This window comes from Antedon mediterranea, chromosome 7 (genome assembly GCF_964355755.1).
Source record: "Antedon mediterranea chromosome 7, ecAntMedi1.1, whole genome shotgun sequence".
Taxonomy (NCBI): domain Eukaryota; kingdom Metazoa; phylum Echinodermata; class Crinoidea; order Comatulida; family Antedonidae; genus Antedon; species Antedon mediterranea.
This window is the reverse complement of record NC_092676.1, coordinates 4,488,508-4,506,058: the sequence shown is the minus strand read 5'-3', so window position 1 is coordinate 4,506,058 and position 17,551 is coordinate 4,488,508. Positions and strand designations below refer to the sequence as shown.

The 17,551-nt window shown below is 34.8% G+C and overlaps 2 protein-coding genes and 1 pseudogene across 2 annotated transcripts; 2 read left to right on the top strand and 1 right to left on the bottom strand.

The window, feature by feature from the left end:
• The first annotated feature begins 244 nt into the window (after positions 1 to 244).
• Positions 245 to 13,051, top strand: LOC140054965 (uncharacterized). Its single transcript, XM_072100108.1, has 10 exons — positions 245 to 485; positions 1,102 to 1,201; positions 3,230 to 3,586; positions 3,891 to 3,944; positions 4,481 to 4,758; positions 5,430 to 9,170; positions 9,420 to 10,476; positions 10,927 to 11,109; positions 11,408 to 11,558; positions 11,915 to 13,051. Exons 1-10 carry the CDS (start codon positions 252 to 254, stop codon positions 12,060 to 12,062), a joined length of 6,303 nt encoding a protein of 2,100 aa, XP_071956209.1. The 5' UTR covers positions 245 to 251; the 3' UTR covers positions 12,063 to 13,051.
• On the bottom strand, positions 13,037 to 17,515 carry LOC140053936 (COMM domain-containing protein 2-like). The gene is made up of 5 exons (XM_072098690.1): positions 17,365 to 17,515; positions 16,951 to 17,028; positions 16,629 to 16,711; positions 15,576 to 15,749; positions 13,037 to 14,036 (listed from the first exon to the last, which is right to left on the bottom strand). Exons 1-5 carry the CDS (start codon positions 17,429 to 17,431, stop codon positions 13,836 to 13,838), a joined length of 603 nt encoding a protein of 200 aa, XP_071954791.1. The 5' UTR covers positions 17,432 to 17,515; the 3' UTR covers positions 13,037 to 13,835.
• LOC140055789 (5S ribosomal RNA) lies at positions 16,214 to 16,331 on the top strand (annotated as a pseudogene).
• Positions 17,516 to 17,551: the final 36 nt, after the last annotated feature.

Here is a 17,551-nt window from a genome sequence, read left to right as displayed (position 1 = left end):
TGTATTCAACAAATTATATAAGTTGAATCTATTTAATAAGTTCTGCTGATACTATTGTAACTTTTTCATACGTACTTTTTAACTATATATATATATTTTTTTTTACTGTATTAATTTTTTTATTGTTGTTTAGTAAGTTGTTTATGTCATCAACCACGTACACTAGATTTTAGCCTTTTCATCTTTTAATTTCTTTTATTCCTTTAAAAAAAAAAATGATATTTCTCTCTTGGATGCATAAAATTAATGAAATGAAACAGTCTGATGCGCGTGTAGCTGCTGTCGAAGAAATACAGCGTTCAAAAGAAGAGGAGGAAGAAAGATCGAGAGAAATCAAAGAAAGACACGAGAAAGCAGTACTCCGCCACAAATACGCACGAGAAAAAGAATTACTGAGACAAGATTATGATCACCTATTGAATGAGCTGGGACACCTTGAGCAAATGGACAGAAGAAGGAGACAAGCGGTTGTAGCCTCAATACCTGTGAGTTTATATTATACTGCTATAAAGACAAAGTTGGGTGGTTTAATATTCAATCAAAAGATTTTATTTTACTGCCTTCTACCTAATTACATTTTCACTTAGCATGTATCCACAGAAACAGTTTTTGTTACTTTGTGTCTTTAGGCACATGTGGCTAATAGTACCAATAGTAATTAATCACTGTCCTATCAGATAGGTTGTAATCCCCTGATACATGGGCTATTTTGTGAACCAGTTCACCGGGGTAACCCCTTACTCATCTCGAATGATGACCTGGGTTCGTTAAAGTGCACACAGGTTTAATAACTGTGTACACTGGACCTATGGTTTATTGTCCTTATCCAAGAAGACTTGTTCCACCACCAAAACTAGGAGCAAGTCAGCCTCGAACCCCTGCCGATATTGTTGGCTCTTTTAGGTAGGCCCCTGCCTTACCGCTTGGCCATTTAACTCACTTTTGCCTCCTGGTATTGGGCCATTATCAAGTTAAGTTTCACCTACCGCCCCATCCTTGTATGTTTCTTTATAGAAACTTAAATCCTGTCCCCTCTATGTAAAGTTAGTGCTTAAAAATGAATATATCAATTCAATTTTATATTTTAATTTACAATATTAGAAACAAGTGTTTCAACCTCCACATAAACGATTAGAAGATAGACTGCAACACCAGCAGAATCTAGAAGAAGCATTTGAAGACATGTACATGGCTAAAACAGGTAAAGTAGACGCCGATATTAGAGAACTTTCGATTTGCGATGACCAAACTATGTCATGTTAAGTCATTGTTGCGCATGCAGAGATGTTTAGGGATGTGTGTTGGTAATGGTGTCTAGGTCTAGGTGACGACCAATGACTCATCGATTGCCCTGACCTAGGTTAGTCATCGTTCGTTGCTAATCGCAAGCTCACTAATATGCCCATCATAGGAGTTTGGCATTTTGATACTTCTTGTTCTGTCTTGGTTTTCAATTTTGCTCTGTATTATAAACAAAATAAAGAAACTGCTCGTGAAAGGAGCACTGAAACTGTCTTGTCAGGTCAGTAACTAAATTTTGTTTTTTCAAAATAGATTCTTAAAATATAAACAAAATAAAGTTTTTAAAAAATAAATAAAACTAGATTTAATTCGTCACTATGACGAATTATAGGTTATATGCATTGATTTAAATAAAGATAATTGATTGATTTAAGATATTTTGATTGATTGATTTTCTCAGAATCTTTAGTTATTTATAATATATGATAGGATCTTGCTAACGCAAATACAATAGCCGGTATCATAATCCGATCAAAGATCCTTCTGCGTATATAATGTCATAAACCACATTTTGTGTTTTTAAATAAATTTCATTATAAATCATGTGTATAATCTATACACTAAGAAATAAATTTGAACAAACAATACGGATAATAAAAAAAAAAATCTTATTTAGTTTCCCAAGGTGGGACTCGATCTCGGTACCTTGAATGCCATAGACACGAGCACAGACCATCGAGCCATACACAACTGACTAAACGTTGTAGAAAAATTCCTCCGTGTATTTACTATGCAGTAACCACTTTGGTGCAAATAGATTATTACATACCGCAATGAATTATAATTTTTTACTATGATGACATCTTTAAAAATGTAAAAAAATGATGCACTGTCAAACTATATACTTTTAACTTTAATATATGAACTTCTTAAGAAAGAAAGTTAATGTTAAGTTTGTTATTTCGGCCTAAGAAAATGTCATAATTTGTTTGATTGTCGAAATTATTATTTTTTTATTTAATATGCAATTAATGAAGACTTAATCAACTTTTGTTCTCTTAATTTGATAATAAATCATACATATGATACATACACTTCAAGAAAATGAAATAAAAAATAGGTGTTCCCCAGCATTCTGACGATATATATTAATTTTAAAAATTAGCATATTTTCACCATTTTGTTAACTTATACGTGCGTAGTCAGTCACTTTTGACGTGCTCGTATAACGCAATTTCGAGTTGAAACGTGAATCAAATATGATGATATTATTAAAGAAAGATTGTAAAACAGAAATCGGGCAAAAAGAGTGCGCATTAACGTTTAACGCGCAGTGCGCGTGCAAAAATCGGCGCACTCATGGCAATTTTTTAAACGCTTAAAATTGCCTGAAACGTACTCTAATTTCATCGAAAATAAATTTTGACAATTTTGAACATTTTAAGCGCGCGTACGCAAGCGTTATATGCGCTACGCACGTAATTGTATTGCCATGTGATGAAATATGACCTGAAATTTATGAGTACCAAATTTTGTTTAATTGTGATTCATGCTTGTGAAGATATGATTACAAACGTGATTTCGTAAAATCGCGCGTAGACCGCGTAATTTTTGATTGCGCATCGTGAAAATATAACCACATCGATTCCTGGCCATAAGGAATATACTCTGAAAACTTGACTTAGCTAGATGAAACTGATGCCAAGATAATGCACGGACAGAATAGTGCTAAGGAAAGAATAAATAAATAAATAAATAAAGATTTTGACAGAATCAAGAGGTTATATGCATTAATGCATATAACCTAATAAATTGACTTTCAAACTAACTAACTAACTATAGTGACAACACTATTGATTGCCACAAGGGTGCACACATTAGTGCCAAGATACAATCACACAGAAATATTTCAGATAAAACAGTCTTAGCAAGAAGCATCTTTCTAAGCTTGCTTGCCTTTTCAACTTTTTAAACATTTTGATTGCAGATTTCGCTGGTGATCTCACATTGGCACTTGATCCTCAGCCACCTTCTAGTGACCATGATCTTGATCTGACAACCGAATCAACAATTGACACTGACATACTACAGCCATCGGGAATGCCTCCACAAAGGAATGCTCCAGTTGGAAGTATTCCTATATCAGAAGAAGATTATCCAGAGAAGGTGATGACATCATCTGAAGAAACAACCTCTCCACAATCTGCTGGTTTAGTCACAAGAGGTCTGGTGCAGTTTCCAATTGGAGTCGATAGCCAACTGGAAGAGGATAGTTCATCAGCTTTGACAGAAGATAAACATACTGGTGAGGCTCTCCCAACTAAGAAGATTCTGCCAAGATCAGGTATGTAATAATAGGTGATCATTCAGTACAGTGTGTCACTGTCAGAAACACAAGAAGTACTATACACTGAGTTTTTCACAGCCATTAATAAATAATAATATTAATAATAATAATGTCCTGGATTTATAAAGCGCCTAATGTTGTCAAACCTCTAAGCATTGTACATATTATTTCCCCAGATCAAACATATATGGAAACATGCTCCCATAATGCAGCTAGTAATTGGCGCAAAGTTGTGTCTCGAATTTACTTTTGTTACTGTAATTTTACAAACTTCTTATTTATTTTTCTGATTTATTTTTAGAAGCTCTTGGTAGGTTACTTCTACGTATTAGAGGACAAAAGAAAGAAACATCAAGCAAGTTATTTTAGTTTTGGTCATTAAGCTCTGTCCACACTATCAAACTTTATGTAACAACATGTGATGTGCCCATATATGAACATGATGATGTCATATTACTACTATATTTGGGAATATCACTACTTTTTTGTCAAACTAGTTTGATAGTGTAATCAGAGCTTTAGGATATTCATTCCAGTCAATACAATTTTGGTAAAAGTTTATTTATATATTGTAAAAAATGACCATAAAGCTTCATTCACACTGTGTTGTTAAATAATGGAAACTCATATAGAGAATTCAACGGCGCGGTCTTGTAGCGCGGTGTGAATGCACCTTAAGTGAGTCCTAGATGGTCTACATAAATTTGAATGATTGATTGTTTTTATTTGAAATTGTTACTGAAGTAAATATAGTATAAAATACCCTGGGATAACCACCAAGCTACGTCTCCACTCAAACATAAATTGTAGATTGAGTTTAAGTGTACAATGATTTGTTTTTAGCCAATTTGTTTTATACTTTGTACTAAGTACTTTGTTTTTTTATTCCAGGTCAAAATGAGATAAGTACTTCTACAATGGCTACTACATCATCCTCCAGTCAACCAAGTGACTTATCTCAATATCCAATTGACGACAGTAAACAGAGTAGTGTACCAGCGTCAACTGATCCTATCTCTAAACAGCCTGCAGACATCAGTGTCGGCAGTAGTAATCAAAATGAGGAAGATAAGAGTGAGCCGTGTCCAGATGAACAGGAAGAACCCATATTGTCTGGTAGTCCAACGCTACTGCATCCACTTGAGAAGGCAGCTTTGATCAGAGCTAAGGTAACACTAAAATAATGATAAGAATATAGTCATAGAATACGATTTCTTTATGTTTATGTAAATTGAATCTCTAACATAAATTTACTATTGTAAAAAGCCTGTTTATGGGTTCAGGTAAATGGTAATGTATGTGTGTGTTTAAGGAGGTTGTTTGATCGAAAAAAAATGGCCGGGGCAATAATGTTCAGCACATTAGGCACTATATAAATCCATGATATTATTGATTGAAATATATATTTATACTGGGTAACCTCTTCAGTCAAAGACTGGTCTCCCAGAGGGCCCAGTTGCAATTGTTCTAGTATGTCTTTCTATAATCCTAAAAAAAAAAAATAAAAAAAAAAATTGTAACTTTTGTAACTTATCAATGTTCATTGTTCATGATTGTTCAGCAATCATTGACCATTTGTAAGAACGTTATTTTAATGAAAATGTCATCCATGTAAAATAAGTTTAAAAATAAATAGATTATACATTAGCAGATTTACAAGTACTCAATTTGTCCAGTGAAAAAAGTTTCTGGTTGTGTGTTCCATGTTGTTAAAACCTTTTAACTTCCCTAACTTTTTCTCCTCTATGATATTAAGTAATATAATCAATATAAAATAATGGTTACCATCACAAACAGTGAATTTAATTGATTATTACTTAATTAATTTGTATTTATTCAGGTTGATCTACAGAAGCATACTGAAGAGCAAGAAGTTCTTTATGCAAAAAGTCAACGTCGACTGATGGAATTGAGAAAACAGCACCAAGAAATTGGATCAGTGCCTTCAAAAGAACCCATGATTAAAGATCATACGTTGAACAATTCTCCTTGTAAAGAAGCTGAAGATGTAGAAGAGGCTACTCAGAAGATACAACATCAATATCCTGAAAGGAGAAAGTTTCAAGTACATCCATATGAAGTTATGTCTTGGAGGGAGGAACCAAACACCAGTTCTATCTCAACAACACATCCTCAAAGTAATATAGAAATTACAAGTGTGACTAGAAGTAGTAGTGAAAGGGATGATCCAGCCCTGCAGCGAATACGTCAATATCAACAGCATCTTCTGCAACAACACAGAAGAAAAAAAGAGGATATTAATAGTGTACAAAAGCAATTAAAGCTGACTACAGAGCAACTCTTTGAGCAACAGAAACATATGTCTTCAGTACCGCAGTCATACCCTATGTCTTCAGTACCGCAGTCATACCCTATGTCTTCAGTACCACCGTCATACCCTATGTCTTCAGTACCACCGTCATACCCTATGTCTTCAGTACCACCGTCATACCCTATGTCTTCAGTACCACCGTCATACCCTATGTCTTCAGTACCACCGTCATACCTTATGTCTTCAGTACCACAGTTAGACACTGAGTCTTCAGTTCCAAAGTCTTACACCGAGTCTTTAGAACCACATTCATATGCTCTGTCTACAGATGATCATACCATCTCTTCAGCACCTGATATAAGTCATTCCGAATTGGTGATGACCACTAATTCCAAAATTGAACATGACATCTCTGCGGCAACATCAGATGCAAACAAACATGAGACTTCTTTACCTACTGATACCTATTATAACACTAAAATACCATCATCTACACATCAACCCATCAGTCTCAGAGATCAGTCAGAAACTTACTTTCCAACAAAAGACCAAACACACAGATATCAGACTGTTTCATCTCATACAAATTTAAAAGCTCCCATTACACAATATCCACATATTAAAGACGAAGAACGTATTACTGAATTTTATAAAGAGCATGAAATTAGAATAAAGTGGCTACGGGAGCAACAAGAATTAATGCAAAAGCAAAGGGAAACTCTTTTCAAACATCAGGAAATGCAAAAAAGAAGTTTAGAAGAAAAGCAAATGCAACTTAAGTGTCACTTGAGAGGGGAACATCTACCCACAGTAGATGCTACGGAAAATATGTCTGACAGTGAAGTACAGATAACTAGACAAAAGTCCATTAGTCCTAGATCATTCAGTCCTGCAACAAGGACATCACCAATAACATTCAATAAACTGTATCCGGAATTTATACAACAGAAAGAACTATTACATTTGAAAAAAGACATAGTCAATGAAGATATACATAGTGTGCTAGAACCAGATGTTGACAGACCATCTGTAACACCAGATGTTGACAGACCATCTGTAACACCAGATGTTGACAGACCATCTGTAACACCAGATGTTGACAAACTACCTTTTAATGAACATGGTGTTCTTTATGATGACCGTGAACATGTTCCTTATCAAACTACCGTGAGACAGAGAACATACCCGCCAGTTAGCATCCCTAAGGTGATTCCTGTTGATGTCAAATTAAACGGTCATGAGTTGAGCACAATCCATGAGATGGAAAGTCCAAAAAACCAGTCACACTCCGTATTCCAAGATGAACTTTCTTCTCTACAGTTTAAATCTCTGACGGCTGAAGAAATTTCGGAAAATAATACTTCTGACACCCAGGATGAGTCGGACTGGAAAACAAATGATGTTCACAGCCATTTTGATATGGTAAAACATCCCACAGTAGAAAGTTACAATATGAAGATGTACTCCCCAGAAGTTAAAAGCAACAATGGTTATACCTCTAAAGTATCACCCAAAGCTATTATCAACATTTCAAATCCTGTAATAGAAGAAGACTTTCCTGTTTCTGATAGAGAGAAAATTGACTTTCGTGGTGTTGGACAAGAGATTGAAGATCTCCCTCAGTTTAAACCACATGAGTTCCAGTCTTCAACACAGAATTCTGAGAGCTTGGAATCATCCATTCCCCCCTCTGTGGTATCTGCCACAAAAACCTCTTTTACTAAAGGTCCTATCTGGAAAGATATTTTGACACACCCAACACCAAAGTTAAAACAAAGCTTCTTAGAGGATAACCCAGTTCAGGATCAAAGAAGTACTTATGTAAGTACATTTCACAGTACAGAAGCAAGCAGAGAAAATATCAGCAACCCAGAAATTAGGAATTCAAACAAGACTGCACTCAGCGAATATACAATTGATAAGAGAGGAAGCAGAGGCAGTATTTCTCAATATAGTACATTGTCTGAATATCCAGATAAATCACAAGATCGTGAACTAGTTAATACATCATCTCTGATTTCTCAAACATTAAGTGAATACATGAATAGGTACTCACAAAAAGTACCAAGAAGTGAAGACAAGAGAGATATTTCAGATACAAATGAACAGTTGCGACTTCCTAACCTACTAGACTTAACAAGTGCATCTAAAGATACATCAGTCACCGCAGACATGTCCAGTTACTCTTTAGTAAATAAAAGTCCAGTACTCTTCCACAGACTTCAAGCGGAGTTAACAGCAAATGCTACTCTTAGTACACATTCTCTGGATACCTCAAAAGATTCTTTTACAATTCCCAAAGACAGCGAACATGCTAAAACTTCTGTATCACCTGCTCTTAGTGATTACTCAATAGAGCCAGTAAAAGTTACTGATGAATTTGACCTGGGAGAGATCAGGCATAAAGTTAAACAATCTGGAAATGAATCACAACTTGTGCCGTTGCCCCTGTATGTATCAGGAACTTCTTCTAAACCTGACATATCTTTACCTGGTGAATACAGTTTTCATTTGCCTAAACAAGAGTTTGATTCAGTGTCTCAACATGATGGCATAACAATGAGCAGAGCCTCAACAAATTCCACAAGTTCATCCATTAATAGAAATAAAACAAATGTTACAGATGCATTAAATGACGATTTTGAACATTTGTTTAATAGATTAAGCTTAAAGTCAGGAGATGTAAGTGCAAGCCAAGATGATAACAATGTTTTAAATCAAGTTCATTCTCGTGAACTAGATACAAACGATGACTCTCAAACCATCAGTAATCAGAAGAACATTAATGATCAGTCTAGTAACAAAGATGATTTGAAAAGAATGCTTCAAGCAGTTATGTCCAGACGAACATTACACAGTCAAGGACTGCAAATGTTTTCCGATGTGTCATTCAGTCAACATAGTTTGTCTTCTGAAGGACCAAGCTTCTTGTCAAGAGATTTGTCACAGCTGGTGTCCAGCAGAACACTGAGTGGTTTGGGACAAGTTAGTGAGGAGGAAAGGGTAGACCTTCCAAGTGGTACCATGCCAACTTTTGTCAGGAAAAGATCATCCTCGAAGTCGCAGTCATCAGTTTCAGACGATCCAGAGAAATTAAACTCTGATAGATATACGTCAAAAGTTGTTGGTTATGGTGGTAGTTCGACAGAGAGTAGCGAATCAGAACAAGTTGATCGATTGATCCAGATGATTGAGAAATCGAAACAAATCAGAGAACAAGATTACTATCAGAAGCAGAAATTAGAACAAATCAATGAAGCAGAGAAGAAAACTGAAAAGGAATTGACAGAACCACTTCCAAAGGAAAAGGTAAGATTATATATCCTTTATGACACATTTGATATTTTATTTATTTTCAGGAGTATACTATTTCTATACTGTATAGGGGTAAACAATTTTCATCTCTTTTTACTCAAAATATACTTTTTACTCAGTTACATCTAAAAGTTGTGTGAAATTTATGTTTAATTTTTGTCTTAAAATTATTAGTGAAGTTCAGTTTAGAATTTGGTATTCTTAATTCCTCTACAGATTAACTTAATTTATTTATTTGTGTAGGAAAAATCAAATGGTATAATGGAAGAGCCAGATTTAACACTGGTTTCCATTCCAGACACAACCATCTCTGAAGGACCAGTTTCGGAGGCTTCATTATCAGAAGGGTCTTTCCACAATTCTTTATCAGAAAGTGATATTGGAACCAGATTATCTGAAGGGCAACTTAGTAAAAGTCTGTTTAGGAGTTTTGACCAGGTAACTGCCATGAGTGAAGGTTTAATATCTGAAACCAGTAATCAGACTTTAGAAGGTTTATCAGAGGGAAGGATAGTAGATTACTCTGCAATGGCAACTCTAAGTCAAAGTTTGCTTAATGAAGAGGAATTTGCACCTCTTGAACCATTATCCGAAGGAAGAATCATTGATGACTCAACCAGTGCTTCTCTAAGTGAAGGAATACTTACCGGAGATGAAAATCAACCTCTGGGACGGAATTATTCACTATCAGAAGAGAGAATAGTAGAGACTACAGCTAATGTTTGTCTGAGTGAAGGAACGCTTACTGAAAATGGTAGCAAACATCCACATCCTCAGTCAGAAGGAAGGATAATTGACAATTCTGCTGCAGCCACTATAAGTGAAGGAACACTTACGATAATTGGCAGAAAACCCCCGGAGCGTCTGTCAGAAGGAAGGATAACCGATAATTCTGTTTCAGGCACTTTGACTATGAGTGAAGGAGCACTTATGGCAAATGGCAGAAAAAATCTGGAGCCTCTGTCAGAAGGAAGGATAACCGATAATTCTGCTGCAAGCTCTATGAGTGAAGAAAGTCTTACGGCAAATGGCAGAACACATCTGGAGCCACTGTCCGAAGGAAGGATAATGTATTATTCTGCTGTAGAGGCTCTAAGTGAAAGGTCATTTACAGAAAGTCTGCCTTTCAAGCGACTGTCAGAAGCCAAAGGAGCAGATTTTTCTGCAAGTTTTGATGACATTAGTGAATCACTGCTTTCATTTCAAAAACATGAATCAGAAGTTGCAACACCATTTTCACAGAAAGTGCAGAAAATACATCAAGACAATGTAATGACCTCTAGCTCTTTTCAAAGCTCAGGTAACTAAATTACTTTCAAGATATTGCATGGAAACTCAGTTTAGCATTGGATTTTTGTAGAAGTTCAGTTTTTAATAGTAATAGTAATACAAAACAATTTGCCTAGTCTTTTTTATTGCTAAAACTGTTAATAGTTAGCTAAACTGGTAATACTGTAATAGTTAAACTGTTAGTTGCTAAACTGGTAATACTGTATAGTAAAACTGGTAATAATAGTATAAACTGGTAATACTGTAATAGTTAAACTGTTAATATAATAGCTAGCTAAACTGGTAATACTGTAATAGTAAAACTGTTAGTAGTTAGATAAACTGGTTATACTGTAATAGTAAAACTGTTAATTGTTAGCTAAACTGGTAATAATAGTTAAACTGGTAATAATAACCATGAAAGCCTAATTTTTCTTGCTGTTTTTTTTCTTTTACTGGTACTTGCATTGTGTTATTTCAGACACGTCAGGTGCTGGACAAAGCTCTCTCAGCCTGCAAGAGGCATTTGCTAGGCATAAAAAGAAGTTCATAATTTCATCTAAAACCAGGCAAGACAAGGTCATTGATCGTGAACAGCATCCACCAAAAACCACTGTTGGTAAAAAACTAACAAAGAAAAAGGCTATGAAGAAACTAAATTTAGGTAAGATTAATATACAGAGATTAAATCGAGTAGATTTTTTTACTAAACACTACTACAGCTATTTTAGAGTAGTCATTGCAACTTGTGAAAGTCAAATGGTTTTGACCCACATAATATTGGTTCATTTTTTCATGTTTCTATTTGCAAAATTTGGCCTTGCATCAAAAAAGTTAATCTTTTATTTAAAATCTGTTTTTTTAATAAAGATATCTAAAAGATTGATGGTGAAAAATAGTAAGAGTGATATTTAATAATCACTCCAATGTTATTCAATTCATGTCTTATATCTTTATCGTAGATGAATCTAGTAGTCCGAATGAAAATTCATCAAATTCTGCTGGTACAAATGGAAGGAACAAAGGAACAAAAACTAAGAAGTTATCCAAGAAAACACTTGCACCAAAAAAGAGGAAGGATTCTGAAAAAGACAAGTTACAAAGGAACTTGAGGTACTGTATGACATTACTAATACCCGTTTCCACTAGGCAAATTCAAAGTATAGTATATACATATTCAATTAAATTTGCATAAATGGAAACAGGCTCTCTTTTAGTGAGTCCGATCAAAAACTGGTGTAGGATTTCTGTCACTTTCAACTTTATGTTTAGTAACAAGAAATATACATTTAAATAATTGAAAAAAAAGGCGATAAGGTGTAGTTTTCTTAGCACAACCTAGATGAATAAAGTTAGTACTGTAAGTGTAGAATTAAACAACTATTGTTGAAATTGTTTGGATAACAACGTGAGTTTGAACAAAAACTCAAAATACGACTTACATGATTACAATTTGGTCATCCTTATAGATTGTACAATCAACTTGAAGAGGTGAAGACAAAAAAGAAAGAAGAAGAGAGGAAAAAGTTTTATGAGGAAAATAGAAAGAAAATGAAAGCCTTTCACGATAAAGTACAATCGCACCTTAAAAAACGTGCTTCACAAAACAAGAAGTGATTCCACTGGTAACCTGATTTTGTAGACTTTTATTCTTTTTTGTTCCTGTAAAAAAAAGTTCAATAGTTGCTTGTAATTTATGGACGTACATGCCGCTGCGCCACATAAACTTGTTCAAAACCTTCCAATTAGCTTGTACTTGACTGGTACATTTAAAAGCAGAGTATCAATCTATGTTGAGCCCTAGAGATGTAAGGCTTGTAAGTTGTCTTTGCAAACTAACAAAATTCATGCAAATTCAGTTTTCCTTTGATAAGATGATCGTGACAGATGCTGTTTAATTCTCAAGGCAATGTGTATGCAAAAGTCTGCAGAATGTTGCCGACAATCATGTAAGGGCGTGTGGCGCAGTGCGTTGGACTACTGATCGCGAGATTGAGGTTCGAACCCAACTCTCGCCGCATTGCTTGTAGGCAAGATACTTTACTTACGTTTGCTTCTCTCCACCCAGGTGTATAAATGGGTACCCGGTTAGATCAAGATACAACTTTGCGCTGATTACTAGCTGCATTATTGGAGTATGTTTCCATACGTGTTTGATAAAAAAAAAAATGACTTGGATAATAATGTTCAGTGCTTAGAGGTTTCACAACATTAGGCTCTATATAAATCCAGGATATTATTATCATACCAAATCTACGACTCACTAAAACCAAGTGTTGGTTCCTTCTTGTTGTGAAATTGCATTCTCCCAAATAGAGAACAAATGGCAACAAGGTATATTTTAACTTAAGCTCTGTCCACACTATTATATCAAACTTTATGCGACAAATAATCTGGTGCCCATATATGCAAACGATGACATCATATCACTACCATATTTGTAGACAGGGCTTAATTCAGACTACTGCATATTGTCAACATTTGATACTACTCTATAATATTGTATTTATTTTCTTGAATTATATTGTAAATAACTGTTATAGAGTATCTAATTAAATAAACAACACTTTTGTAAAATATATAAAAGTCCTTTTTATTAGCATCAATGTACTGTATTAGAACATGCACCTGGAAATTTTTTCAATAATATTTATCTAAAATTAGTTGATGCATGTGTACCTCTAAAGGATCACACTAGATGCAACGCAAAATAAGTGATTTGACCAATCATAAGCGATGGATTAATTGAACTGTCATTGGTCAACTGGCCTTCTTGCGTTGTGTCTGTAGTAAAAACCACGCTTTAACTGTAACTCATAGGTTATGTTGCTTTTTTTAAAAAGAGCACACTTTTGCTCTTATGTATGGCATGGAACTGATTTCTACTTCAATTATGAAAATATTTTTTAATATTTTAACAAACAATTAAAACAATTAAAATTGTTTTCTGTTATATAACATAGGGGCAGGTGTAAAATGTTGTTGCTACCGTGCCGTAATTTTATTTTTTATTAGTATAATTCAAGAACACCCTGATCCGTGTGTGGTTTTACAACTGATAGACACAAAAATGGCACTGTGAGAATATTCTAGAAAAAAATTCATGTCAAAATATGGAAGGCAGTTGATGACAAAATAACTTTTTTTTTTTAATGATACAGTAACATACACTATTGAATGGCAGTTGTATATACAGTCAAGTTACATTTACTGTATGTGTACTAGATCGAGATACCTGATATTGCCCAATCAAATAATTACTCATGATTTTATATAAATATTATTGACCACAGGTGTACTAATATGAATATGAAATACAGGTGTACTAATATTTATATAAAATAACAAAGATGTAATATTATGTATGTGAAATAACAATTACAGTATTATCTATTTATTGATATTTCTTAAAATTCTTCGACTATGTTGTGTTTTAACTTGGTCTAGAGCATCTTCTAAAACTTCTGTCATGTGGACTAGATTGACCGGGTCAGTCTGAAGCAGCATTGATTTGTTTTCGTCATACTCCTTGGTGTGGAATCTCAACAGTATATTCGGAATCACTTGATGTCTGAGAGAGCGACTTGCCAACTGCAAAACAGAACAAAATAAAGCAACATATATAAAACGAAAGTTGAAAAGTTTTAAACTTTGACTCTGTAAGCCCTTTCATACGTCGTGAGGTGGTTTCCCGAATGATCGTAAAATCAAAACGGTACTGGGTATGACCAACTAGCGTTATTGTCACCGGCTAGTCATCCATTCATAGAAGTACTAATGTAGTAGCCTACCTGTACGGTGACCATAGAATGTGACCCGAGGCATGACTAACTACGACTTTTAGATGATAGAAAGTTGAGAAAAAATGTTACGAGTAGTTGTACAACATGAAGATGTTTATGAAATTATGTCAATAATGTTTACACACTAGGCATACAAATAGTAATGTTTGTTAGTAAAAATAATTTTGTGTTAATAAGAATAAGATATAAGGAAGAACAGGTAGCAGTTCACCCATTACAGGATGGATAAACTATTTATAATTTGTTGTTTTTATAAACTAAGGGTATGTTCAGACTCCCAGAGTTACGGTGGAGTTATGTAAGCGGCGTACATATTTTTGTGTCTGAACCATGCCGCGGATTAGCGTTAGGAAGCTGTTACTCCGCGCCAGTGGCGTTAATAACTCTAGCGGGAGAGGGTAGATTTCATAACGCTAATCCAGTGATGCATCAGTGATTTTAACCTTAACCAATGAAAATACACGACCACGATTAGCAGACAGCAACTACATACCCGTACCCTATGATACGACAGCGAAATAGCTATGTCAAATGTATTTTCAGGTTCAGATTTTAAAGAACAGTAAAGTTGGCGTCAGTAATATGATATTTTCATAAATTAAATCAATTAATCAGATAATTGTCCATGTAACAATTACGTTTTAAATTATTTTGAATTAAAATGAAATTCTACAAGTAGTAAGAAAAAAATCAGTATATTTGAAGGTAAACATTATATAAATAAAAATGAAAAAAACAATGTAAAGGATGTAAACTTTCATGCATTGTCATGAATGTATACATATAGTTCTATCTGCTTTGACCTGATCAGAGTGTTTTAAACGCAAGGCATTGGAATGTTGATCATTGTGTCTGAACACCTTCGCTTTTAACGCCACGGATTACCGTACGCCTTGCGTTGATAACTCCACCGTAACTCCGTGAGTCTGAACATACCCTAAGTCTCATTCGAGGCTTAGGGAGTGTAGTTGAAGGCACTAGGTCAGGTAGACCTTGGGATTGGAAGGCAAGCATGTTAACCACCCAGCTACAGATCAATTACAGAATGTCAGGCTCTTTTGCTCTGTGTCCCACTGCTACTGAAGGTACAAATTTGAGAAAAGTTGATATATTCAGAGCATTTTAGTTGATTTACAAACTACAGTAGTGTACAGGCCTGAAGGTGGAGATGCAAGAGAGGTATTGCAATATAAAAACCTAAATAATTCTGACAATGTTTTGTATCAAGGATATATATGTTACAGTGAAAGGTTAGAGGTGAAATGTTAAACAAACTCAGATTCAGACAAAAAACAATACTTTTTCATTTTGTTTTTTTATTACCAACCTCGACATCCAATCTCCATTCCAAGTCATGATAATGAGGAAAATCCATCGACATTTCCAACATGATTTCCCTGATTTCTTTCCGATTTTCCATGTACATCTGAAGCAATTCTTTTTTCAGTTCTTCACTGAAGCCAAGAACTAGAATAGAGTCTTGAAAGTCGATTTCTGATACCTGTTACGAATGGAACATTTTTATTCACAAATTTAAACTTATTGTAAAGCATGCATTCAATTGACAGTAGCAACATAATAAGATGATAATTTAACATTAATTAAATGTTTTTCAAGGAAGCATTATTTTTTATCCTCAACGTGTGCATGCATGACATTAATTATGGCATAAATTATGCAAGTTTGATTATAAATGAAATGGGTTATGCCAATGGTTTTCTGCAAGCCAGTGTGTGTTTAGCTTTCCATTTGTTAAGCTCTCAAAAAAGTGTGATGTGCCCATATATGGACATGATGATGTCATATGACTTCCATATTTGGGCACATCACACTTTTTGGTCAAACTAGTTTGATAGCGTAGACAAATCTCATTGATGTTATTGCTTTTTTTTTTATAGTAAGAGATATTTTTTTTAAGGGCTTAAATGCAAGTTAATATGGTAATAGGTAAGTTATCTTATATAGATATACGGCCTTACCACGTTGAAACACCGGTTCTCGTCAGATCACCAAAGTTAAGCAACATTGGGCCCGGTTAGAGTTTGGATGGGAGACCATCTGGGAATACCGGGTGCTGTATATAGAGCTGGGGTACCATTACTCATTAGGCATTTGAAATCAGCACTGCCGACTCTTATGGAGCCCCTGTATCTAGTATCTGCCTCAGACATATTGGCTTATGCCTCTCCTCTGGTTAAGGTGGGCACTGGACATTCAGATGAATGTAAGACTAGTTGACATAGAAGTCGGCCATAAAAGTTAGCTTTCAATTCTTAACATAGAAAATGTTCACTTTACAGGTTCCTCTACGACAATGATATAAGTTTAAAGTGGGGAGGGGCACCAAGGGGCACAATACTGTACCTCTCAACACACTTACCATTAATTTAGAACTTTCTGTCAGTAAATACATAAGTCCCTGAACTCCATTCTGAACTGTAAGAGCATCAACTGATAGTTTTTCTGTAGTAAAAATTATTTCATTTTTTTTATATCATCATTCAGGCAAACACAAGATATTTGAAGTATAATACATAATAGGTACTGTAATAAAACAAAGTAATATTTTCACTTTTAATCAAATGCATGAATTTATATAAAGCTCTGTCTACACTGTCAAAGTGTGATGTGGCCAAATATGGTAGTGATATGACATCATCATGTCGTTTAAAGTTTGATAGTGTAGATAGGGCTTAACTTACGAGCAGCTGATTGGTACAGTTTTGGATTTGAACCATTCTTGATAAAATCCAGAGCAATCTGGCAGAACTTTTGTACCACTGAAAAAGTAAATTCGTTTTAAAAGCATGGTATCTGGCTGGGATTGATGCTTACCTTTTATTTAGTAATCAAGTCACTTTTAGTGACATTAAAGAGGCAGTGATTTAAAACTTACAATTACAGTACTACGTCCTAAATATAGCTCTACCTAGCTAGGCCTATAATTTAGTCTCGTAAGCCCAGCTTATAGAGTTTAGCCAATGCAATGAGACCCTGGCTGGCTGCTATGTTTGTAATCTTCCTTCTAGTAGGCCTAGGCCTAGCCTAGTCTAGTTTAGGCCAGCTAGAGAGTTCAGTTTTTAATACTAATAGAAAACTGAAGACTATTAACACACCATCTATTTCAACTTGGGTTAGAAAGCTAAGATGGTCCTTATGCTCATCTTCTAGCATCAAAAGCATTTTTATATTTAATTCCCAAAAAAAACAGATCGTGGATGAAGTTATTGTTGTTTGTGGAGTATATCATGTGATACGACAAGTGTTCTGATCACCTGATCAAGACTTCTCCTTTTGCGTGTG